This window comes from Drosophila kikkawai, chromosome 3L (assembly GCF_030179895.1).
Source record: "Drosophila kikkawai strain 14028-0561.14 chromosome 3L, DkikHiC1v2, whole genome shotgun sequence".
Classification (NCBI taxonomy): Eukaryota; Metazoa; Arthropoda; class Insecta; order Diptera; family Drosophilidae; genus Drosophila; species Drosophila kikkawai.
The window spans coordinates 9,587,354-9,614,952 of record NC_091730.1 but is presented as its reverse complement, the minus strand read 5'-3'; the positions used below and the strand labels follow the sequence as shown (position 1 = coordinate 9,614,952).

Below are 27,599 nucleotides of genomic sequence, written 5' to 3'. Positions count from 1 at the left end.
TTCCCAGCGGCGCGTTTTCCAAACCGCAGCACACAATATGACGCAAAATATTGCACTGCATACATAAACATAAACAAAAGGGGTGGGAGGTGGAAGGTGGAAGGGGAAAAGGCGATTTGGTTGGAAAATGGAAAACGGCCAAGAAGAAGAAGAAGAAGCGTCTTGACACGTCAAGCCTGTGTGTGTGTGAGTGTGTATTTGTGACATGGTCTAATGGCATTTCCAAATAGCTTAGCGCAAAAACTTCATACAACAGTCACTCTTACACACACACACACGCACACTCACTCACACTCTCTCAACTTGTCAGGCCATCAACAACGACAACAACAGCAACAACAAGAGGAACAGGAACAACAACGGGGACTACAGGCTACACCAACAATGGCGACGTTTCAATTGCATTTCCGTTTGTACCAGTTTTCATTTCAAAACTCATAAGTTTCAGACGACATCAACGACGACGACGACGACGACGTGACCAGCGGGCTCCTCTGCCTCCGGTCCTCCTTATTCTTCTTACACAGCAAGAAAATTTCATATAGTTAAGGAATTACATTGAAAAGATTTTCAGGAAATATTACAAATGTTGATAATAAAATGATTAAATTCTTCTGGGGTTTACAAAAGTTTAAAATTTTTAAGATACCAAATAAATAAATTAGTTTTTACTTATTTTAACTATTTATTTAAGACAGCTAAAAGCAATTTAAATTTGAAAAACTACGCTTATGTTTAGGTTTACCCTCGTAACCAACTTATTAAGAAATGTTCTCCTAATTTTTTTTCCCAGGGTATTATAATTTCAGTCAGAAGTTTGCAATGCAGTGAAGAAGTCGTTAAGTTAGTTAAGTTAGCTTTCTTTCTTGTTATTTGTATTATTTACAAATATTTTCTAGATTTCACCCCTTTAAAAGTAACTTTAATAATGTTTTTCCCAAGTACTCAATATTTTCCACAGTGCAGCTAAGAAACACGCTGTGGCTGACAGCGCGGGACAACTGTTTGCAAATTCTAAAAACTTTTCAATATGTTTGACGACGTGTGCCATTCACAATGGGTGGAAAACACTTTTTGCTTGTTTAAGCGAAGGTGGAAAACGTTGCCCAGGTATATTCGCCAGGTAAACGAGAAAGTTTTCTTGAGGAAATAATGGATGGCTGCGAATAAAGATTATGTAAATACAAACATTTCAGAGCAGAATATTCAAGATATCCAAATATTTAAAGTTGGTTATGCTTAAGGAGTTTTTCTTGAATTTTATAAAAGAAGTTGGTGTCTTATAAATTCACTAGATTTCTGTGGCTTTAACAATAATTGTTTATAAAGCTGCTTAAAATTGTTGAAATTATATAATATTTCACCCCACTTTTTCTGCTTTTTTCCTCCCATAACGAATTACTTTTTGAAATAAGCCACATTTTAACAATTTTTTTACAGCACGACATAAAAAGTTTGAAGAGTAATACCCACGCTATAGTGCTTTTTATCGGGCTAACTACATTTTAGTTCCCTTGTGCAACAAGGGCCAGCTTTGGCCCAAGTGAAAGTTGTTGTCTATGGGAAAAACAACGGAAGTTTGCCACCCCGAACAACCTCAACCCTTGGCCACCCTCCCTTCGTCCCTTGGCCACTATTCTGGCCCAGTACTTCCACTTTACCACTTGAGCCGCTTGACAACTTTCACCATTAGCGGAACAACGGACAAACACCAGCACACTCACTCACAATATGGCACACACAAGTCGAATTTGTAGTCAGCGCCATCAATTCGAGTTGAAGACATTCCCCACCATTTTCTCATTTCCCATTTCCCCAACCCAACTCCTCCTCTTGAAGGAGGCCTGTGTTTTATTGCCCTGTGCGCTTTGAGGGCGACAAGAATGTTTGGCGAGTGCTTTACAGCACCACGGTCCGGTGGATTGAGTTGTTTTGCATAGTTTAAAGCGAGTGACGTCAGTGGCAGAATTATGAAAATACCATAAGGCGGGGGAGAGGGGAGAGAAAGCTCTGCCCGCCTGCATTCCTAACCCCGGAAAACTAAGCTGGGTGCGCCTGTAAATTATTTATTTATGCCCCCACCATAGCCCACCCACCCAACGTTTAGTCGACTTCCCTTTCTGCGGGGAATTTGTTGTCATTTATTACAGTTGCTGCCAGTTGGCCACTTGCTTTTTTGGCAACAAACGAGTCCGTGTTGCCAAAACGTAGGGCGAACGAATAAACAAATAGCCAAATAAGTAAAAGGGCAACAAAAAATATTTTCTGCAAATTCTAATTACTGTCATTTGGCTCTGGTTTAAGTTTTTCTCGCCGGCTGCGGCTGCGGCTACGGATCTTGGCAACTTTTGCCAAGGGCCAGCATAAATTGGCTTTCATGCAGCCAAAAACTTTTGCCTTTTCTCTCTCTCTCTCTTTCACTTTTTCTCTCTTTGTTTTTGATTAAGTTAATATATTTTAATTTTGTTTTATGGCGGGAAGCAGTAGTAAAACGAGTGAAATTATTACAGCTCATCTTAAACAAAACAAAAGTCGTTTGCCATTTATGGACCAGTTAAAGTGGCAGACTCCTCATCAAGAGGGGAAGCAGAAATAAGAGCTTCGTCGATGATTTAAATAGCCAATCCAAGGGGTAACCCTTTTCCCGGAAGGAGGTGAGGTTGAGGGGCAGGCAAATAAGTTCAACCCTTTTTATGTTGCTCACTCGATAAACTTTTATAGTTCCTGTTACTGTGGCAGTTGCTCCTCCAATTGATATTCCGCGGGCCAGGCCAGGCCAGGCGTCGCTTAAACTGTCCTCGGCTATTTATTTAACCCCCCCGAACTCCTCGTTTGCTGCTGTTGCAATTAAAAACGCTGATATATGTTCTTTTTACAATTCAATAAATTTACGCAATGCTTTACTGTTGCCAGTCCCCGTCCTGGCTTTTAATGCAATATTTGTGTTCGCCTGCGCGCGCTTTTTGTATACAATTTATTTTGACTCTGTGGCGCGGCGAAACGAAACGAAACGATTCAGAATCTTGCAAACCAATGACAGTTTAATTAATTGCCGCACTGTAATGCGTTTTAAATTGTCATGTTTATACGGAAAAATGCTCGCCGAGGGCCGAGGACCGAGCCTTTTGGCTGGTTGTGGACACGGCACGTCCTTTATGTGCGTGTGTGTGGGTGGCTTAATGTCCGATTGCGGGACAATGGGGGAAAATCGAGAGTAATAAAGCAACACAACTATATTTTCATTCTACTGGCAGCAAAGTGCTTTGAAGAAGTCAAAACAAACGGTTACAGAGGAATGAGAAAGGATATGGTTTTCCAAGTCAATTAGAGGGCTTATCTATTTTGTATTTATTAAAAAGAAAATAAATTAAAATCAGAAAATGATTAATAAGGTATTAAAGAGCCATAATAGAAAACTTGGATTTTTTAAGTTAACATTAAAAAAAGACTGACAAGAAAAGAGATTTTCAAGTCTAAAAAGGTTTCAAGTTGCCTTGAATAATACTTAATTTTCTTTAAAATTTTTTTAAAATAAATAAACAGCTTATTTAAAATAAATTTACATGTTTTCCCAGTCATTTAAGAGCTTATCTATTTTCTATTTATTGAAAAGAAAATAAATAATAAAGAAAAAAGATTGATAAGGTATTTTCAAGTCTAAGAAGGGTTTCAAGTAGCCTTAAACAATACTACATTTTCTTTAAATATTTTAAAAATAAATAACAGCTTATTAACCACAAATTTTAATGCCTTAATATCAAAATCTTCCCATGGTAGACCGTTAATTCATGTGTGTGTTTATGGGCAGAAGGCTGGCTGGCTTGCTGGCCGGGTAATATTGTTTTACATTTGTGTTTCATTGTTTTTAATAATTGTTATTATTGTTCGGGGCTGTTTTTCGATTTCAACACCTACATATTTTCATAGGAATTTGCACATGCGGTTGTATACCCCTCACCCCATCTCCTCTCGCATTGCTAATGCAATTTCAATGGCTACAACAACGGGCAATTTAAATGTCAACCGCAATGAAGAGGATCGAGTGAATATATACATATATATGAATATTCACATATTTATGCACCGCATCAACGACTCTGTGTGTGTTCGTTAAGCCTCGGAATGCAGCTGCTCTGATTTGATAAGACGCTTAAGTGCTTCGGTTGGACTAATTTATTAAAGTGCTTTATTAATGCCCTTACGAAATCCCGACCCCAATTGCGTCATGGCATCTGGATGCTCCTAATTGTAAGTCCTGCCCGAAGGAAAACAACGCCAGCTCAACGGGATATACAACACGAGGACAACGGCATTCAGCAGTCTCCAATACAACAATGGCGGTCTGGGTCACATTTTCCAAGCCAATGCGCCTGCAACACGGCGAATGCGTAATATTAATAGGCGTCTACGTAAGCAAAATCTCTGGGGGCCCCCTCTTCCCGTTACACGTTTCCATGGCTCATAGCCGGTGTAGCTTTTGCCTTAATTGCAAAACGCCTTAAGGCTATAGACGCGTTCGAGCCTATATACACATGTCCATACATATGTAAGCGTATAATTATTACTTCGGAGGGTAGCCCTCAGAGTTGCCAAAGAATGAGGAGGTTTTCTTTGGGGTTAAATGATCCTTCATAATACGGATTAATTTGGTTATCTATTGTGAGAAGGCAAGGACGATGCCAGGCATAATTAGAGAGATGTGTTTTGATAATTAGCTGATGGAAAAAGGAAAGTCGATTGCGTAATAAATACGAGGAATTTGGGGTGATTTCTTGGAACTAAGGATAAGATTATAGGGTTTGTATTTCGAGTCTTTGAAGTATTAAATTATTGTAGAGTAATATTTTATATTACTTATTTAGGTCAGAATATTATCATAATAACTAAGTATTGCTTTATCATCATTCCATAATTAATGGGAATTTTTATGGTTAAATCATTCACCTCTAATCAGAAATTATAAAAACTATTATTAGTTATTTGCCAACATTACAAACTCCCCTCTACTCCTCTGAAATCAATCATGTACACTTCTTTAATCATTAACCTCACATCGTAGGCTAACTTAATTTAAATATAAACAATTTTAAAAACTATTTTTCATTAATTTTCAACTCTACAATCCCCCCTCTACCTTTCTGAGATAACATTAACGGCCACTGCACTATGAATTCACCTTCATTATGTATGTGCTCACCAAAATAAACACAAACAGATGTACATATATATATATATATATATTTATATATATAGTAGGTATATATAGTCCTTCTGTCCATGATATCCGCAAACATTCGTTCTCATTGTCCAACAATTTGGCAACTCAATTTGAACTTGACTTCAATTAGTCTCCGAGGCGTGACACAAATTGTTTGTTATTGTTCCCTGGCCTGAAAGCCATTTAATCAAAGTAATGTAATTTTTCAATAATCGAATCTATATACGCAGACCGTAGCAATTATTTCAGGGCCTTTTCATTCAGACGACCTGATTGGCAAACAATTTTAAATGAAAAAGTGCAGCGAACAAAAAAAAAATTGGGAGCGAACAACAAATTAAGAATGCGATGAAAGGCGGCAATTAAACGGTAAAAATCCAGTGGCCAGGATGCGATTTTCCCAGACATCCCCTCCTGCTGCTGCTTCAGAATCCCCTGAATATCCTGGATGCACTGCAGCAGTTACGTGTGCCAACTGTCAATGCAATCAGTAGCCGTAATGCTGGCCGGGCGGACAACTCAAAAATGTAAATCAAGCATGCCTCTGATGACGCAGTCAGAAAATCATTAAAATGAGCCCACAATGGCACCGGCCAGCGAAGAGTCAGCAGCGGACAACAGGGACAACAGGGACAACAGCACAGCAAGGCTTAAAAAATAAAAAAGGACGAGTCTGTGAGTCTGTGTTTATATTTGTGTCAAGCAATTAAAAAATCATTGCAGCAGCAGCAGCAAACAACCGGGATAAGTTTCCAGCAACCATCGGAGTGATGGACTATAAAGTGATGCTTAACTTTGAAATGTTATTTAGTTTTACAAGCCTACTAAAATGGAAATAAATTCTAATTGAAGCTGGGGTTTAAATTAAAAATCCTACCAACAGATTTTATATATTTAAAGTAAGCAATTTAAACATGTTTCAATGTCAATGTCAGTCAATTTCTAATGAAAGTTTTTCTAGAAACGATTGATTGTACATAGTTTACGTTTCATTTGAAATATTTTTAAATTTAAATAAAACTTACTGATCAATTTTAAATAATTGTACATTGTACATATAAATCCTTCTTTCCTGTTACCCTTTCAATGGGTATTGAGTATAAAATGCTCTTGTAATTGTAGAGCAGACGCGTCATATACACCCAAACGCGCATTACTCATACGCCCTGGTGGCCTGCTGCACCTTTTGTTAAAGCGACTGCGAGTGCTGCTGGGCGGAAATTCAGGTGGAAAAAGGTAAAGGAGAGGGTAGAGCAGAGGAAAGTGAAGAGGTTGGGCTGGCAAAAAGGCAGTGGCGTTGGCGGCAACTGAGATTTTGTCGTGGCGTTGTAAGTGAAAAGGATCACGACCACGCAAATGCGCAATTTATGTCGTCAGGTGCAGTCAACGGACACAGCTGTCCCGGCCCCTCGTCAGCACCTAGAGCTGCCCATAACGGAGGGAGGCGCAATTTCACCACCCCCTTAACCGAGTTGGCTATAGCTAGCCAACTATCTGAACCCACACCCTTACCCAGCTCCCTCAGCACACCGGTTCATCCACATTTCACATCTCTGGCGCGTGCAACACGTAAATGGCAGCGAAATTTATCAAACGCTTTATAGCCCGAAGGCAAGTCCGAAGTTTTTGGCTTGCTGCGGTGCGGTGTGGTGCGGAAAAGTCGAAAAATAAAAGAGGCTGAGGTAGTGGCACACATACACACGTGGGTTTGTTGGGCTTAATCTTGTTCACATGTCACTGCAGCTTGTTTGGTCATAAGTTGGCTGGCCGCCGCAAGAGGAGGAGGAGAAATAGAAAAAATAATTGACGTGAAATCTGGTCGATTACCACCCACTCCACTACTGACCGCCGCCCACTTTATATGCAGTTAATTACAGCGGCGCTGACCTTGCGTGCTGCATGCCCGCATTTTGGCTTTTGTTCTCTTGGCATGCCGCTCACGTCTGTGCCAAAAATCTTAATTTCTCTGCGGCTCTGCGTGTCCGTTTTCTTGGCCAACACCGTTTCATTTTCTTTTCTATTTTTTTTTTTTTTGGGGTGCAGCTCCGTCCTGGCCATCATTCATAATTGGCGTGCTGCACCTTTAAGGCGTATTTATGGCACAGTGGCATTATCGGGCCTGCCTTAGACTGGCTGCTAAATTGCCTGATATATATGTCCAATTTCATAGCAAAACTGGTCAGCAGAGGGGAATTTAAATGGAAGTTTATATTGGGGTCAAGAGAGGAATTTATAAATTGCATTGCAGCCATTCTCGGGGAGGGTGTGGCGTAAAGCATGAAAAATAAGTTAAATAAAAAAAAAATCCATCTCTTCAAATGCAATCTTAATTCATTTTCTAGAAAGCCCAAACATTGGCTCTCCGTTTTGTAATAACTAAATTGCATGATTCCCTTGTACTTTCACTGCAAAATTGGTTTCAAATGGAATTCTGCCCTTGGGAAAGTTTACATTTCCAGTTGTGGCTATAATAAATATAGAAAAAATAAATCTTTTTATTTTAGGCTGACTTTTTGTGGGCTAATAAATAAAGATAGAATTTTTTCTATTGAAATTTATATTTTTGCAAGAAATCTGTAGCTATTTTAATATTGGAAAAATATATCAAGCAAGTAAAAGTTTGCTTGAACTAAAATATCAATAAAATTCTCAAAAAGTTAAAAGTTTAAAGGTTCCCAGGAATTTCTAGCATCTCAACAATTTCCCTTTTTGGTTTCTATTTTTGTTATTAAAACATTTTAAACCTTTGCTTTTCCCTTAAAGATATAAAGCCCTAAACAAATTATAAGAATATGGAAATTAAAAATGGTTTGAGAGCAGAGAAAGGAAACATGAATTCCTTTTCGGGAAAGCTAACAAATTCCATTAATGCTCCTTAATCCCATCCACAGTGTTTCGCCCAAAAGAGTTTTCCGCCCATTGTCTTGGTGGAAATTCCTCTGTCGCAGCCCACTGTTTTTCCCTACGACCTTCGCAGCGTGATGGTGGGGAAATTTAAATTTTGATTACAAACTGTAAGCATGAAGCACTCCACCCACTCCGTGTCCTGGCCGCCAAGAAGAGCAATTATTTGGTGAGCTTGACAAGGTTAATGCAATTTGCTGCACCCAAAATCATTCAAAATTTCCAGGTGGGCGTCACGCATGCCTGGTTGAATAAATTATCATAAATGATTTCGTAAACAGTACGTTTTTTCTGGCCACAAAATGAATTTTTATATTATTAGCTGCACTTTGTGCCTTTTTTTCTTGGGCCTCCTCCAGCGGACTTTGCATACATTTTTAATTTCCCTAAGTGAAACGCCACAAGTTTTCAAATTGGACTTTTTCGCGTGAGTTCGCCCAAAGTGCCGGCTGATTTTCTATGCATTTTCCCATTTTCCCCATTTGATGTGTATATATGAGTACGCCCCCATTGTTCTTCGTGGCCTTTTGTACCATGGCATGGAGCCTGCGGATCGCGACCTCACACACAACGGAGGGCCGGAGCTGTGGAGCCTCTTTTGGTTGCCGAGGAGAGCGCCGCTGGCTCATCATAAGTTTTGATTTTGAGCAGTGCTAGGAAAGGATGGGGGGCTTTACACTATGAGAAAACTGGTATTACAATTAAGTAATTTTAAAATATTTTAAAAGCTTTAAGAACTCAATGCCTAAGCTTGCCTTACAGCATCAGTGACTTGCCTTGAAAGGCAAATCTCTGAACGAATAATGCGAATAAATTATCCATTAAAAATATTATACAAAATTATAATAAAATACTTAATTAAATGTCGAATCTCTATATTTTCTTGTTTAAAACCCTGTTATTTTCCTCAGTGCACGCTGCATGCTTCATGCTGTGCTTTTGTTTGCCAGCCGCGGGCCAGGCGCGGAATTGCCTTTGCCGTTGCAACTTGCAAGTTGAGGAGCCGTCGTAGTGGTTCCTATGGAGCAGCCTGGAGGAGAATCTACAAACTAGCGGGTCTCAGTGGTTCTGGGGATGCTTGGAGTGGTGTGTATGCTTCTTTTTTTTTTTAACCCAGCCCCACTCTTTGTCTTGGGCACTGGCAAACTCTCTGACTTTGGCGACTGCATTAGACGCATAGCTGGCTTTTGACTTGCTCGTTATCGATTATGGCTTGCTGCCACGCCCCCGCTTGCCCACAAAAGGTTTGGCCAAAAGAGGCAAAAGAAGGTGGAAACTTTTTCAATAGTTGTTCCCAGGACATGCAGGATATGCGGACACTTGATTGCTGCGCCCGCATGCTGCCATGTGCTTTGTGATTTGTGCGGACTTCTTTTTTCCTTTTTTTTTTTTGGCCAGCTGTCAAAGCCGGGCCTGGCCTTTAAGCCATCTGCTGAGGACCGAAGGACAGACTCAGCAAAGGCAATGATTGAAATTTATGCGAAAATCAACAATTGAACAAGGGAGCTGGCCAAGACGTGGCTTTTATAGAAGAGATGAAGGAAAAATATTATCAACAGTAGATTGATAGGTTTCTGATTTTATTTCTAAGGGAATTGTATGCGGTTTATAGATTAAATAAATTAAATAATTCAATGAAAAATAGTATTTTTTGTGGGGATTTTTGGTATGTAATTTCATATTATATTTAAAAGTGATTAGGATACCTTTAGCAACATTTTTTTAAAGGGAAAATGTATAGATGACTATTAAGATTTTAAAGCCTTTACCTAAATATATATTATTCTGTATAATTTATAGCTAAGAAAGATATTTATTTTTTGGGAATTTTTTAAAGTAATGCTTGTCTCTAAAAATTCTTAGAAAATACTCTGATTTGAATTCTTATCCTTATCCTTAGGTCCTTTCACCTTGTGACGATAAACCTATCGATAGACTTCCAGCTGACCCTTTTTTCCTTGAAGAGTTTTAGTTATTTCCCCCCCCCCCACACATGTGTGTTACCTCGTGTTAGAAGTTCTCTAAGAGCAGCCCGTTCTCTTAGCCACTTTTGCAAGCTCTCGAGTAAGCCAACTCTCGCTCGACCATAAAAAGCTAAGACCTAATTCCCAACTTGCCCTCTCGTCCCAGGCCGCAGCTCGTGCTAATTGTTGGTATTGTTTCCCTTAGCCAGCAACTCCCACAGTGCCGTGAATGGGTGAGTGAGTGAGTGAATGAGAGCGAGAGAAATGGAAAGTGCTTGCATGCAAAAATGCGACCCCACCGCCCACTCTCCGGCACCCCCCCAAGGACGTCCAAGGAAGAGGGAGCAAAACAAAGAAGCCAAAAGGCGAGCGCCGACGCCTTTGATTTTTAGGCCAAGTGACCAAGTTTCTCACCCATTTTGGAGTGGGACGCTGACCGCAAAAAACTAAAGAACGCTGAAAGCTGAACGCCAAAACCTCGTATATAGTTTTATGGAACACACACACATACACACACTCGGAACACTCACCGAAATTATACCAAAATATTCAAATTTATATTGATTTTGCTGCGCTGACGTGAAAACACTCACTTAAACTTAAACTTAAAAAAATATTATGGAAAATGCAGAGTGCAGAAATGCATGCGAATCTCGGGACTCACCTTGAAGGCCTTGAACGAGGAGACCACATAGAAGGCCCCGTCCTCCAGCTCATCCAGATGGTACTTGCGGTCCCCGTCCATGGAGAAGACATAGCGTGCACCCCGCGGCAGGTCCATCTTGGGCGAGATCTTGTCCAGCAGGTTGTCCAGCGAGGTCACATCCCGGCCCGGACGATAGCGCAGCTCGACGCCGGGAAAGAAGGGATCCCCATTGCGGTAGAACACCACGCGGCGTGCCTTCCAGTACGAGAGATTGTTGTAACGCGCGGCCGCTGCACTGGAGATCTCTGGCCGGGACTTGGAACGCACCAGCGGCACCACCGGCGGCTGCTCCGAGGTCTCGCTCATGTTGTCCGGATAGCCGGGACTGATGGCACGGCTCTGGCGGCCACTGGTTGCACCACCGTTCCGCTGCTGCCAGTAGTCTGGCACCTGGCGATCGGGCAATCCTACCACCTGCTCGCCGCCTGCTAAGTCCTCCTCCTCGTCATCATGGGCATTCTGAATCCGAAAGCTGGAGGACACAGGGCGCTTGGAGGGACTCTTGGCCGGACTGCTGCGGTTGCTATCGTGTCCGTGTCCGTTTCCGTTCCCGTTACCGTTGATGTTGCTGCCGTGCTTGTTGCCGTGGCCGTTGAGCTGCAGATTATCATCCAAATGGGGCTGCGTCGGTGGCGGCGAAACGTTTCCCTCGAGCGGTGCGTTCGGACTAATTTGTGGCATTGTTTGGCCGCTCAGAACGGACTCGTTACTGCCAGCTGCTAAGCCATCGCCAGCACCTACTCCTCCTCTGGCTTCACTTCCTCCTCCCCCGCCTCCTCCTCCTCCACCACCGACATCCACCTCATCCTCCATGTTATGGGCCTGGCTCAGGCTGGTCATATAGTCGTCGTTCTCTTCGTGGGACATTGTCCTGGTGTTGGTGTGCAGAAGCACTCACTTCGGCGTTCTCTTAAGGCACTTTCCCTGGCTCACCACCTGGCTATTGGCTTAGTTCACTTGGCTCACTTGGCCCACCTTGCGTGTTCTTGGTTTGTTGTGGTCAAAGGAATCGCTAAGGGCAGCGTCGTCGCGTCGACGCAATGCAAAAATGTGGAGCGCAAAGAAATGTGAAGCCACTTCTTGGAGTTTTCTTCTCAGCTTTCGTTTTCGCCCGCAGTCGCTGGTTGTCCAGCGCGGAGCCAAGGAGCTCTTAGCTGCAAATTAGAAATATATGAAAGTGATTTGCAACTCGTTTTGGGAATTTCTCACCTCATTTTAAAGTATTTTTGTAAGAATTAAAAGGAATGCCAATTTCTATTAGGGTTGGGTTTTGTTTTTTTATATAAAGAAATAATTTTAAATAATTTAAGCACTATTAATAAACCATAACCTAACCTAACCCACCTAAAAGACTAAAGGGAGAACATATTTAGCACGCTTTTACTGCTTTCAAAAGCTTGTAAATTTAAAGAATATAATTTTAAGTTTAGAAAAAGATAATATATTCACAAGTTATATTTTTTATATTTTTATATTTTGTTGTTATATCTTATCAAATTCAATGACAACATCTTCTTCTCTGATCGATGCCACCCCTAATTGCCACATTCATAAACCCGGTAACAAATCGTACATATGTTCATGCTCTTGTCCAAGTCTCAAGGACTGCACTTAGAAATATCAATTGTGAACCATGTCCTCTCACCCTTTGCTCAATCGATATGCCACGAGCTCTCGATGCAATGTGTCCAATGCTCCCATTGCCCATTGCCCAGGGGCTCTTCAGAGTCCCTCCTCTCGAATCCGGGTCTCTGCACCCAGAGCTCCCTGCTCCTGGTTGCTCCCTGCTGCCTGCTGCCTGCTCCACGGGTCAATTCAATGGGCTGTCCGGCGAGCAGCACTTGCCACTGCCTTTGTCCCGGTAAACAGACCGGAGACCGAAGAGCCCCACTCAACCATTCGGCGTGGGCACTACAAACATTCACACTTCTGCGGGCCAAAGGGATGGGGATATATGGAATGGCAGAGGGCAGGGGAAGGGGGTGTGGTACACCGGACAGAGTTCAGGGTTCAGAGTTCAGACCTGCTCCACGTTCGCTGGAGAGGCCGAAAATATCGCGTATTATTTGCCCTGCCTTGCCTTGCATTGCTATTTGCTGTGCTTACACGGGGAAAAAAGGTGCACTAAAAAATGAAGAATATAAAATATTAAGAGATAATTAATAAAGCTTAATTTTTAAAATGTCTTAAATATATTTAAAAAAATATTCAATTGAGTAATTATAAGTCTTAAGAGAAGAAATTTAAAGGGTTTTCTTTTTTGAATTAATTTTAAGCTTCAGGCTACTTTAAAATAGCTTTTGTGTTGATTAAAAAAAAAATATTGTTAATTTTTTATCAGAGAGTAAAATACTTTTAAAAAGCTAAGAATAAGAAGTACAACAAATATAAATATAGAAGAGAAAAGCTAAAGGGAATTCAGCTTCATTAAATGAGAACCAAAATCTACTTTTGCGAAATCGAAAATATCTGAAAGATACATCAAACCAAATTAGTTTTATGTAAGTAAAAAATATTTAACAAAAATCTGGTAGTTATGTACTACATATATTCTTTTTCGATTTCAATTAACCCCCTTTTTTTTAACAGTGCATTCAGTGGTAAGCACCGTAAAATTGCAGACGGCTGGGAACAAGCCGACGACTCCCGGCTTAAGTGGCATCGGCATCGGTCTCCTGTGTCTTTGACCACTCCGCACTCACACACACACACATACAGAAGCCCTCAGCTCACTAACAACCATTCAGACACACACTCACACACACACACACAGACAGGGCCTGAATCCAGGATCCAAGTCCTTTTCACTGCATTGGAATTTCGTGTATTTTACAATTGCAACAAAAAATAAATATTTGTTGGCAGCGGGGGAATTCTTGCTGGCGGGGCCCTTTTTTCAAACCGATTTTTTGTTGGGGTTTTTTCACCTGTTTTTATTTTTTTCGGGTGGCTCTTTTGGTGGGTTTTACCTGTTTTATGCAAATTTGTTGTTATTGCAACACGTTGCACGTTGCTTCCCTTTGCCTCGCGTATTTATGGCCGTGGACGATTTTTTATGTATTTTTTTTTTGTTTTGTTGGTTCATCCGGCGAAAGTGGCGCTGTGGCTTCTTTTGCGGCAATTAGGTTAATGACACTTGGGTCCGGCGTTGGGTTGTTGCTTGGGGTTATTTATGCACAAACTGTTGTTGTTGCAAGCAGCATCCTACCCCCTCTTCGGGCTCAGCCTCTCTGCCACTTCCGCTAATTGCCTATCAATCAGCCCCAATTGTGTCCACTTGTTTTCGGGGGGCGGACTTCGAATCGGGGAAAACACTCACGGATAAACACATTTACTTGAATCAAATTTAATGAACTCGAGATGGCGATGGCTGGCAGTTTATTAAAACATCTTATTCTCTCTTACTTTTTGGTAAGAAGAAAGTTTGGCGCAAAACAAAAGTGCGAAACTTTTGCTTACTTTTCTGGCGTTTAACGCGATGCACAAGAAGAAATTCCGTGTGGCAACTTTGCCGGTCAAAGTGTTTTTGAATTGTGTTTCGAGCTGCGCTGCCTTTGGCTGCTTTTCCCGCTGCCGCTGCTACTGCCACATTCCGTGCTGCCCTGGCTGCCTTTTGTCCACTCTAAATTTCCTCGGCGACGCAGCCAATTTTCTTAGAGAGTGCCTTTGCCTTCTCTTTCACCCGCCTTCAGCGCGAATCGAATTACACGTTGGCCTGTTGTGTGAGTGACTGACTTATGGGGCTAACTGCCCAACTCCGCTAGCAGGGGGGCTACCCTTCTTCCTCACTAATTGTGCCCTGCTTAGGAAAACCGCAAGCCCACACAAACACACATACATATTGGTGTAGAGGAAAGTCCTAGGGGGCCATTTGTTGGGTTCTCTTAACCATTTGGCTTCTTCACCTTTCTCATTGCACCATTGCCCGTTGACCAGGGGCGTAGCCATAAGCAGGATGGGTGGTGGTTACCCTTCCCAGCTCCTCTAATTCTTCTTCAGGCTCTAACCGATTGATTAAGGGGATTCTTAGACTTGGCTGTTTAAAGCAATTTCCAGGGAGCCAGGAAAAAGTTTACTACGATGACACCGCAGGCCCATCTGAAGAAAATCCTATTAACCCATTAGAACACCTCGACACAGGGCTCTGTGGTGAGGTTTATATATTAACTAATTCTAGTAAGTTTATGGTTTATTTTATATATTTTCTTGGCTTAAAAATAAAGTGCAATATATAAAAGAATAAACAGGAAACTAAGCTAGCTTTGAGAAGCCAAAGTTTAAACACACAATTTGTTAGAGGATCAATCATGGAAATCTATCATAACTAATCAAAAAATGCTTGAATTTCAATATATTCATAAAACCGAATAACAAATGTAATTAAGAAGTTGTTAGTTCCGAACTAAGAATATTAAGATACTATATAAAATATTTTAAATTTTCCAATTAAATATCAAATTATTTAGAAAATTAGGAAAACCTTCACCACAGTAGGTAAACCCAAACCCGATCTTACTTAACTCCCCCCATGACCCGCTGTTAGAAAGACCCTCTCCCCTGAGGGGAAATCGCAGCTTTTTGCTTATCGTGTTTATATTGTCGTCGTCGTAGTCGTTGTCGTTGTGTGTGGCCCAGCGATTGTGTACTTGGGTTTATGTTCGTGTGTTTTGTCGTCGCCTTAGTCGTTGGCAGCAACGTCAGCCCTATAGAAGAGGAGGTCCTGGCATAGAGGGGTCCACCGGGGGTGATGGTTATGCGCCACTCACATGCAACTAGCGGGCCAAAACAATTTGAGGGGGATTTCTTGCTGCTTTCGGCTGGGCTGTGAAATTTTCTGTGTCACGCTGGCCGCACGAGCAACAGTCCTCGCGAAAAGTACGCGCACCCGCACCGTTCCCAGCCGCAAGGGGAAATTCCTTTGCCGACTTGGCGGGGGTTTTTCGGTGGTAATTCTTTCATTCCAAAGTTTTTTCGTCTTTTTTTTTTTTTGCTATCGCCGTACAATTAGGCCAAACGTTTGGGGAAATTTGTTTTTATTACAATGCTATTACTCGTGATTTGTATTAGGCGTAGGCGACTCTCCGTTAATAACTTTTTGTGAGCTCTCAACGTTGCCTTCCTGGCCGCCCTCGCATTCTTTTAAATTAATCACATTTTTTTGTATTTCATAGTGAGGGGGCGACGCAACGTTTTGGTGAAGTTAATGTATTATTTTAATGCCATTTCCGGCTGGCTGCGTGATTTGTGAATGAAAATCCATATTTCGGTTTAATTATTTCAGCAACCGAGTGCCGCCGCCAGCACCCACAATTGAATCATCGACATTGGCTGACTCGCTGAGTATTATCTCTGCTTCGATAAATCGAAATTTCGCCACATTCTTTATTGGCAATTTCGCCGTAATTTTCTCTCTTGGCTTTTAAGCTTACTTAGCTCTGATCAGCAGCATCATTATTTGCAGTTTCATTTTCAATTATCTAATTTCCCCCAGCGGCCACTCGGGCAGGCAGGCAGGCAGGCAAACAACAAACTATTAGAGGAGCCAGCACAGCCACGCCCACATCAGTTAACAACTCAAATAAGCTTCCTTTTTTGTTGCCAATTGGAGTTCCTCTTACCACCGACTTTCTCTCTTTGGGCCAACACAATCAAAGTACATACAAACTTAAGGGTTCTTGGGAGCTGTGCTGGCAGTATGGCCGGAAGGAGAGATCGTTTCCGGTTGGATTGGGTATTTCCGGTTTTTAAATTTATATGGAAAATGTGTTATTTCGAATTTTGACAATTTATATTAATAGTTAAATGCTTAAAAAGTACGTAATACAATATATAAAACCTTGATAAGGATCTCATAATTATATTTTATATAAGAACACACAAAAAATACTCAATAAAATATATATATCCCGATAAGGAACACATGTCTTTATAGATTAAAATCAACCAGCTTTCATATAACTAGATTTTAAGGACTCTTAACTGAGTTCAGGACTTAGGATTAGGCTTTCAGCATCACTGCCTGGCCTAGAGAAAAGCCATCTGCCATAATAAGCTCTTAGCAGAGACCCCAATAGCAAGCACCAGGATGGTGGAAAAGTGCAGGCTGCAGCCCCTTGTTGCCATTTTGGCATTGTGTTCACATGAAGGTATCTAACGGCTGCTGCAGCGGCACCTGCAACTGCGCCAGAATCCACGGAAAGTCGATGGCCACAAAGGATGTTTTGTTTGCTGTAAAATGCCCACTGTGCGGCGGCTGAGCACACACACGTGCTCACCTTAAATTTTCAGCTAATGTACTCACGTGCAAACACACATCACACACACAGAGAGAGTGTGCGAGTAAACAGAAAGTGCAATGCAAGCCACTAAAAAGTCCAATGCCGCCGGCATGCATTTTGTATTGCATACTTTTCTGCGCCGCGGCCGAAAGAAAAGAAAAAGGAAAAAAGAAAAGCGCCATAGGAGCAAGGAGGGGGGACAAGGGGAGATGACAGACATGGGGGACAGGGGGTTGGCCGGAGAAAATGCAGTGGAAAATATTGTGCAAAGGGCGCGGTCAGAAGTTGACAACGACAACAGAGCCAACAATGAGGCATTTTTAATGTGACCATTAAACAATGGCAACGAGGACAATGCACACACACACACACACACACACTCACATACACACAATCAGAATGAAAGAGGGGCAAATGAGGGGCATTGACTGCAGTGGACAGCAATGTCCAAAAATGAAACCCAACACACAAAGTTTTGGAAGAGGAGAATTGGGTTTTTTAAGAAGGAATTTAAAGGCTTGCTTTTATTACATTATAAATAAATAAACAACAAATACATTAGAGAATAAATATATATTTTTAAAGAAATAGCTAAATGTTTTTATAAAGAAATTAAGTTTTCTACAAACTAAAAAAAAATAGTAAATGGACATTTAATATTTTCAAAGGAAGCCTTTTAACCTTCAAAAAGAATTTTTTATTAATTTCTAGTAATACAAATATATTTTTTCTTTATATAAACCCCCAAAAACTAGTTAATAACTCTAAGTAATCACCTTTCCCTTTATAAACAAATTAGGTTCAATCAAAAACTATGCAAATAGAAATCAGAACCGCGGTTAAAATGTGTTCAAATTGCCATCTCAATGTAAGACGACCTCCTTGTTGCACACTCGAGTGACTATATTGGGTTATCCGCAACAAGCCAAAGTTTCCCCAAGTCGCGCCAATATATATGTATATACAACTATATAGTCGTATATGTAGGGAAAGAGAAAAGGCAGACTTCGCATTCAGCTGCTGTCAGTCGCGCGCGAAAACTTTTCAATACAAAGTATGAAGCCCATGACGCTACTAAAAGGAGACATTGAAGAATGCGACAGCCCCAATGAGGCGGCAGAATAGTGCCGACAGAGAGTATAGCCGAGGACCCGACCCGGCCAGGAGCAATAAGCCAAGAAACGAGCCACGGTAAGGACATTTGGCCGAGTCACATACATACATACATACATATACAACTGAATGAACCGCAACAAAGGCACTCAACTGACTCCGATAGCGACTCCAGCGACTGCAACGGCAGTGACTTCAGCCACGGCTATGGTCTGCGACAATGAGTGCACAAGGGAAAAATGGTAATGATAATAAAATAATTACATTTACAAGAGCTACTTTTATAAATAAGAAAATATTGTATTTTATGAATATTTTAATTGATATAAAAATTCAATCTTTAAGGCGTTCCAACACGTTTCTACAAAAATTAAAATAAATACAGAGATTAAACAGATTTTTAAATATATTCGAATGTTTATAGAGCTCTTCTAATAATTAAATTATTTTTTTAGCTTAGTAAATTTTATTTAGATTCTACATTAAACTTTGTAAAATCAAGAAGAGTATTTTAAATGTTAAAATAAATGAGTAAAGTAATAATATCTTGCAACCTTTTGGTATAATATATAATCGAATATAACCTTTTAAATTATAATGTTTATATATGTATTTACTTTTGTAGATATTTTTCTAATATCAGAGAATAACCTTACCTAATTCCTGCATATTTTAAATATTCATTAAAATATATAATACATTTTCCAGAATATTTTCCCTCAATGTACCCTAGCTTTGTCTTGCCACTCGAACTCGCAACCATTGCACTCCAACCGCCACCGTGTGTTCCCATCGAAGCTGTTGCATTTGGCCATGTTCAAAACCGCAAGCAGGGCGAGCATAACAAGAGTTCTTTGAATGAAAAGGAATCGAGTTGGAAGTTGAAAGTGTGGGGGGACCGACCAGGCAGCTGCCATGTCAAAATGAATGAATGGATGGGTATATGGCTGGAAGGCAAACCGACCACAAGCAGGCCAACAGCTTGGCCAACTTATATGAACACACAAATGCACTAGAAAAACCAAAATTTTAGGATTTTAGAATTAGTGTTTTAATTTAATTAAAGAAGGAGATGTTAAAAAAGTTAATAGATATATATTTATAAGATTTTAATAAGAAAACGATTGTACGTTCTCAATAGTTATTTAAATTAAGTAATTTAAAGCTCAAAGAATTACCAATTCTTTTGGTTATTATTAAAGATATTTATACAATTTTCTTGTATTTTTTTCAAGTGCAGAAACACATGCTTTGACACATAAGAATGGTTAGCTAGAAAGGTGGAGTCGGAGACAGGGGGCTCCTGCCAACGCATGTCAAGCTGGCCGGCCAAGAAGAAAAGCTCATGTCCTCAAATGTGAATGAGACTAGAATTGTCCTCGTCCTCGTCGTCGTTGTCGTAGTCGTTCCCATTCCCATTTCCCATTCTCATTCCCCATCCTGGTGCTCTCGTCCTCGAACAAAAAGTTTCAATTGTCTCTGGCCGAGAATGTGTGAATGCGATTGTCCAAGTTTCTCATTTGCGGCAAGGGTTTTGGATCCGATTCGGTCCTGCTTCCTGTTGCATGTGGGCACAATTAATTTTTGTTGCTTACATGCAGCAGCACATGATCGCCAAGATAATGATGATGCCGATGATGCTGATGATGATGGGCATGTGCCTTATGCGTCCATATTGTGCAATCCCTGCAGCCCTGATAAATGCCCCACTTGACCTGCCTGGGACGGTCTCTTTCCTTGTCTGGATCTGGGATCTGGAATTTGGACTTGGTTCGTGTCCAATGTCCTTTGTGGCCCCAAAGGGGGGTCTTATCGCCATCTCAGATAGTGTCAGCACCAGAGAAACTTTCGCCATTAATGAGTTATGCAAAGCTCAAGTGGAAACGGGAGTGCACTTAGCGCCACATCCTGCATCTTGGAAATTTAATTTAAACTTGGGAGTTTTTGGGTTAACCCCCTGGAAGAATTGATTAGCTTGAGGTAAAATTTAGATTTAATTTAAAAGGTAAAATGAAGGAGCCTTAGTTTTATTAAACATTTTTTGGGTATATTTTTACCATTTATTGCTACATTTTCCTGTTTAAAATATTTAAAATAATTTCCAGGCATTATTCTGCATTTTCCTTTAACTTTAAATGGGTTAAGGCTTTGTGGCCTGACGTTTCCTGCATCTTTTGTCGTTAATAAAGCAAATGACCAAAAAGTTTTCCAGCCAGGAAATTAGCATTTGGCAGCCTTTTCGCTTTGAGCCACTGGCTCTTTCCGAAAAATTCTGCCCGGCATTTTCCTGGGGAAATGCAAATGGCGGGCAAAGTGTTACGGTTTTCAGGGTTTTTGGTTTGCTTTTATTTTTTTCTCGCTCAGCTGATGGGTAGCCGTGATTAGTTTAGGTCTGGGGGATCGGTATACCCCGGTCATGCCGCCTGCCGCATTCAGGCGGCCACATGTTCCGCTCTGTGTTCGCGCTTCTCGGCATCAAATGTTTTTCCAACGAGGAGGGGGAAATTCTCTCTGCCTTTAATATGATTGCAATTCGCGCTGCAGGGCACCGGAGAAAGGCATTCGCAGTGGCATTCACACGAATGAATGGTCAACTTTTTGGCAGCTTTGGGCCAAATTTTGGTGGCTTAATGGCGGTAGTTTCTTATTGGGCAATATTTTGTTGGCCTGGCAAGAGTGTGTATAATTTAAAAAGGAAAGTTTAAATTTTAAATATTTAATTAAGTTAATAACAAGTTTGTTAGTAAAATGTGGCAGTTTCTTGTCTACTTATTTTACAGATTTCATTCAAAACAAAACTTCGTTCTAAGCATTTTAAGCCTAAAAATAATTACAAGTTGTTCTCTAACTTATTTCCTTGTAAATTGATCTCATAGAAATTTAAATAAATATTTAAAATAACCAAGTATTTCTCTAGATTTTCCCCTTCAAAGAAAACTCCCATCTAACCAATAATGGCAAGGCTCTGTAATGTAGAAAATGACCAAAAGTAATATGAGGCCGCAGCAACAATTGCACTCAAATGACATTTCCATCGGCCGCTGCTGCACATTAGTTTCGCATCGCTGGTCTCAAATGGTTTTTCGGCCAGGCTTCGGTGTCGTCATTGAGTTTTCCCGGCAACCTACCAGACTTTCCCACCTTTTCGCCTTCCTTTTACTTTGTGGTAATTAATGTGCATATGTATGATTGCTCACCAGTGTGTGTTTGCAGTGTAGTGTAGTGTGTGCGTGGATTGTGTGTGTCAATTACTTTGGCTCTTGCAGCTGGCCAGTTACAAATTACAGGCTACGGGTCCTTCCTTTTCAGGCGGCAAGCTCCGAGTCCTTTTTTGGCGGCAACTGCGGCTAGAGTTTTGTGAATTTTATTGGCAAATCAATTAGGTGGCTTCAAATTGTGTTTGGCTGCTGGTCAGCGCTTAATTTATTTGATTTCATTTGGCAAGAGAGCAGAGGAAATAGGAAAGGAAGCTTTCTTGTAAATTAAATGTTTTGGTTTTTCATTTTGATAATTTTTTATAGAAAGAAAGAGAACAGGAAAATCAGTTTTATTATGACAAAACTTTAAAAATATGTTTTTAATTAACAAGAAAATTGTATAAAAAAGAAGAAAGCAGCCAAGAAAAAATTATTTTAATTTATATTTATCGTATTTTATTTAATTTTGATTATATCCTTTGATAGGATTATTTTACCAATACATATTATTTTGGGGGACCCATGGCAAATGTGTTGTGGCTCTCGGCTCTCTGCGGCTGTCGTTATTGCCAACAATCAGTTATGGGTTTGGTTTTTGGAGAGGGAAGAGATGGGGGCAATGGGAATCAGCGTAAAATTTAATTAGCTTTAAGTGTGTTGGTTGCGGCGGTTGTTGCTGCCTGCTACGGTTTCGTAATTTGTTGTTAATTACTTTTTGCAGAGCGGCTTTTTATTGGAAATTAACGCCAGCAGGTTTTTGGTATATTTCTGTGTGTATTCTATATTTGTTTTTTTGGTATAGGGGGACTCCCCCTCTGGTGGCTGGCGGCTGGTGGCGGCGCTACTTAAATTGAAATCAGCCATAAATAGGCATTAAACTTGGTACATAATGATTTTAATGGCGGTTTTCTATATTATGCTGATTACTGTAAATTTTCGGTTTCAATTTGCCCGTTGTTATCGATTTTTGTTGCTGTCTGTGTGTGTGTTTTTTTTTCGCTCTGTTCTCTTTCAATTTGCCGCTGTTTGTTTGTCGTTCGATATAAATTTATCTAATGACTCTGCCATTATTTGCCTTTTGGGCACGCATTTATTTCATGGCAAATTCAATGCGTTGATTTATGGGTCGGTTTTAAAATTTGCATAATGTTATTAATTTGGCTCAGGCGTTGAAATGGCTTAAGATGGCCCAGATGGCCGCAGTGTCTGAATGGATAATCAAAATTATCTTAGTACCCCCGGGGGGCGCTGCACTTTAAAGTGAGAAATTAAGATGAGAGAATAAATTAATAAATGATAATAAACCTGGTAAAGATAATATTATTCAAGGTCTTGTTGCTGCTTGTAAAATGCGTGATTATTATTGTTATTTGGCATAAACATTAGAAGGCATTTAAGAGGTTAAAATAACAATTAAAACCTTGTTTAATAATTAACAAAGAAGCTGGAAATTGTTGTAAGAAAAGCTTTAATTGAATCAAGGCTTCAAGTTAACATGTAAAAATACATCACTTGCTTGTCATTTATATAAAATATATTACTATATTTTGCCTTAATTATGATTAAAAAAAAAATAATCTTAACCAGCGATTGCTGTTGCTCAGAACCAACCACACCTGAGCAAGTGTCCTTGGCACGGAACCGGGATAGTGTGACAGAGATCTTTGCTGAATGCGGAAAAAAACTGGGCAACCGGGCTCGGCAGGTGATAGACTTGGCCAAGAAACGAAACCAGGAATTCCATTGCAGGACCTCTTCAATCTCAAAAATAAAACCTCTAAAAAGGAAACCTATTCATCCGCCAAGGTAAGAAGTCATCAAATGAAACTATAATTTTCTATAAATTACTAAATTCCAATCCCTAGTTTCTGGAAAAGATTAACCTTCGATGACTTGGCCACTGGCGTCCTTATCCTAATGATCCTATTGATACTTGTTCTAGTGCTTTTCCTGGTCCGAAGCTACAATCTAGCCCATGCCTATGGAACCGGTGGCTGTTTGTGGCCCATGTTTTGGGGCCAATGCCAGATAATGACCTGAAGCCAAGGATTCCTATTTACAAATGCTGCCCCCCGCAAACTTTTGTTCAATTGATTGTGGACAATAAACGCAGCCACAAACTAGAATCTGCAAATGTTTTGGGCCAAAAGCCAGCGGCATTTTTACACCAATTTCAGTTAGTCAAAGGACAGACCGCAAATGGGGGGCGGGAAGAGGAGGTCCTACACCTTTAGCTAATTAGGCCGCAGGCAGTTGGGCTTTCTCTCTCCTTCCTAAATTTTTTTGTGGCAGGCACTGCCAATCATCAAGCTGTTTAAATAATAAATTACTTTAAAATTAGTTTGCCAACTTGTGCTAGTTGAGCGACAGCAAATTAGTGAAAGTTAATTAAAACTATTTAAATTGCAAATTTTAACGTTTTTCACACACACAGCCGGAGACCCGAAGTCGTGTAAAAAGTTGAAACGTAATTCACGCACACGGTCGCCACCCACGACGAGTATATATGACTTTTCACAAAATGTTTAAATGAGGGAAATTAAAAAGGGGGTGTAGAGCCCACCGCCACGTGGAATATCTAGAAAAAAATGTCAAGTTGCCGGTGGAGGAGCAGCAGGAGGAGGTTTAAAGGGATGGGTAGGGTGGGAGTGAAAAAGGGCGCTAGGGCGTGTACGTGTAGCGCAACAATTTGCATATAAAAAGGGTTGTTAGACTTTAAATAGCAGGCCTGGCCTATTATATGCATTAGGCCCCAGATATGGCGAGGCATTAAGATAAGGCACTTACGCCCGGCTTACCAGAGGCTCCACACTCTCTATGTATTCCGTTCCGTATTCCAAAGACCCCGGCGAAACTCCCATACAAAAACCGTACAACACAGTCACCTACGCAAAAGTTAATTTATGCGGGCATGTCTGCTCCTCCTCTGCCTTCTGTCTCTTCCTCTCCGTCTCTGTGTTTCTCCGCCAGTGTTCCCTGTCTCTAGCGCCCGGAGTCTGGCTTGTTGAAATTTTAATTAAAGGGAAAATATTTAAGGATGCAGCGGCAGTAGCTGGTAGGAATGAATAAAAAAAAGCGAAGCGGAGCAAAGTTGAATGGAGTCGACGACGACGGCGGCGGAAGTTGGAGCGGGGAAATAACCCGCATACTCTAAAACTTTTGGCCTTGCCAAGAACTCCGGCATCATCGTCACTTGACAAGTACTTAACTTCCGCCACTGACTTTTGCTTAATTCCTAATGATGGAATCCCAACTGCATTGCACGTAAACAAGAGCGCGAAGTAAAAAAAAATGTATATAAAGAACATTGCCAAAGGATTGCGCAATAAACGTGAGATAATTATGCTGATGGCGGTGATGTGATGAGAATAATTATGAGCCAGGGAGTGGAAATTACTAATGTTTGGAATAAATAGTAAATAAAATGCATGGTCTCTGACTCACTGCAAATACTCTTTTTTCTTTGAAGAGTCCAAATCAATGAGGAGTCACAAATCAGTGCACTATTTAATTAATGAACTTTCCACTTACCTTTGGCCAGCTGGCAACTCTTAATTAGTTTATACTTTCCGTATCTTTCGCTTAGCTCTGCCAGGATTGAAGCTGGAGCCAGGCAACAGTTAACCCATTGCTGGGCTCGAGTCCTGCCTGCTGCTGGTATTTCAATTAGCAGGCTAATAGAGGCCGAATGACTTCTGACCCTGCAACGTGCAACAACTGACCGCAAGGAAGGCACGTCGGCAGCCTCCAGTTGCGTTGCCCCGTTGCCCAATGGCCACGTTGGCCAGACAGCCCGCATCTCTTTTAGGCCAGTCGTTTCTGTTTTTTTTTTCCTTTTTATTCTGCAAGTCCTGTTCAGGATATCACGAGCAACAATGCCCCAAATCGAAAGGTACACGAGGAAAAATATAAAAATTTTGATAAAGAAATTAAAATACACAAACTTATATATTTAAGAATCATATTTTTAAATGTTTCTGGTTTTAAAAATTATATTAAAAATATTTTTTAGAAGCTTTTCCCCCAATTACCTTGTTTTTTTCTCTGTAAATTAGTAGCAGCAACATTTGGAAATATCTCAATTGAAAATGCCTTGCCTACGTGAAGTCCTCCACCTGATGACGGCCTCTATTTTTGGCTGAAATGTCTGGTGGTGGTGGGTTTGGTGGTTTGGATGCTATAGTACGCCAGAGGATGAGAGTCTGTGGGGCCTAAATGTTGACCGGACTGCTTTTATGAGGCTCTTCTAAATCAATTTGACAGGGATGCGGCATAGAGAGCATGCCGGGAACTCATCAAGGCCGCAAACGAGGTCCTCCTCGAAGCGATTAAACGTGGAACATTTGCGTTAGTCAACATAGTTTGACATTCCAAATTAATGAGCACTTAAGCGCACGCATAACGCATTTATTTTCCGGCTGACAGAGAGGCGTTTCTGGGTTTGCCGGCGACGACACTTTGGCGATGAACCTGCCAGCAGCCGAAAGTTAAGTGTCTCTGACAGACAGATACCGGGATACCGGGTATACCGAATTCCAAATTTTGGCGGTGGCTAGATTAGGACACACACACATACTCACGAATGATTTACAGGGCTGCCACGTGGAATTATGCATGTACCCGGCAAGCAACTCTAATTATGACGCATTAATCACCAAGGAGCAAGGAGTTTATGTATCTGCTTTTTATGGCCTCGAAATATAAACATATATATATCTACATGCTAAGGTTATAAATTGCCAAAGATTTGTGCTCCTGTTTGCAATGCTAATTTTAAGTTGCAAGATATTTTCAAACATTTATGAAAGGCGCTTTAAGGCTCTGGAAGAGAAATTGTTGAAAGGCGCAAGCGTGTCCAAGTGCGAAATAAATTAAAATAATCCGCTTCACGTACCGCGGGCAAATTAAAACAAATGACATTTCACACGGTTCGTCACACAAGCCTCGTAAAAATATATAAAAGCCTCAACTTAATGCGAATCCCGTGATGGAAATAAAAATAAAAATGAAAATAAAAATATAAAATCACCTGAGCAGCAATAAAAATAACAAGGAAAACTAAATTTTTCATAAATCCCCAAAGCGGTAACAACGCGACCACACACACACACACAATAAAGTTGAAACCGAGAAGAATTAAATCAAAAAGCATAAAAATAAATATTAAATTTAACCAGCTTGCTTTTGGAGGGCAAAAACAATTCACATTGCGTATCCGCCACGTTGCGGTCGCTCCGCTGTTGCTGTTTTTGCTTTTGGCTCCCCCAGCTTGTTAAAGCTCACGTGGCTGTCAAACGATGTCAGTGACTTTCCCGGAGCAGGAAATTAGAGCGAACGCCGGCAGAAGTCGCACAAAACAAACAGACAAAAAGTTAATTGTATGAAATCAACACACTTAAAGTCAACAGCAACAACAGCAGCAACAGCAGCAGCAGCAACTTGAACAACAAATACGCTGAACATGTTGACAACAGTCAAGGGCAATATTAGGGGCAGGCCCCGAGAACCCCAAAGAACCCCCGAGAAAAAAAACCCCATCAAAATGCTGGCAATGATAGCAGCCCGGGAAAGGGGGCGCGGCACCGGAAAGGGGCTAAAAGAAGCTGGAACAGGCAGAGGAGCTGAAGCCGAGTCAAGTCGATCTACAGCCAACAGTCAGGCGTTGAAGAGCAAGCAAGGACCCACCTCACACTAGCAGCCAGCAGCCAAGGACAACTGTGTGGGTGCACTGAAAAAAATTTAAAGTAAATTTAAGAATAATTATTAATATTAAATTAAAGGAAAGGAACTATTATTCTCCTGTTATGGAATTTACAGAACTCTGAAAAGTAAATTCTTTCTTATTCTTTTATAAATTTACCAAACTTTTGCTAGTCCTTATTTTGTAAACTTAACTATCATTTTGAATTCCCTCACTTTTCTTCTCAGTGTAAACTGTGAAAAAAAGAGTAAAAATGATGAAGCTGCTTCTTTGGCGAAGCTGCTTGCTGCACATGAAAAAGATGAAACTGCTTTCGGTGTTTGGTAGGTAAGCTAAATACTCAAGGATCCAAAAAGGGGGAAAGCGCGGGGACCAGGACAAGGACAAGTACGAGTGCGAGTACGAGGACCCTGGCACAGGACACTCGAGCAGGGGCAGGACAGACAGACAGACAGACAGTTGGCCCAGACAGAGACATACCTTGACACTCGCTCCCTGCTCTTTGGCTTACGAGAACG

General features: G+C 40.8%; 1 protein-coding gene across 1 annotated transcript in view; it reads right to left on the bottom strand.

The window, feature by feature from the left end:
- Window positions 1-26,247, bottom strand: part of DCX-EMAP (Doublecortin-domain-containing echinoderm-microtubule-associated protein) — a 55,056-nt gene extending 28,809 nt beyond the window's left edge. The window contains exons 1-4 of the mRNA XM_017163915.2: window positions 25,412-26,247; window positions 24,912-25,231; window positions 12,438-12,916; window positions 10,751-11,946 (exon numbers count right to left, since the gene is read on the bottom strand). Of these exons, the coding sequence (XP_017019404.2) occupies window positions 10,751-11,659 (909 nt within the window). The 5' untranslated portion in view covers window positions 11,660-11,946; window positions 12,438-12,916; window positions 24,912-25,231; window positions 25,412-26,247. The remainder of the gene's footprint in view (window positions 1-10,750; window positions 11,947-12,437; window positions 12,917-24,911; window positions 25,232-25,411) is intronic.
- Between the last annotated feature and the right edge of the window lie 1,352 nt (window positions 26,248-27,599).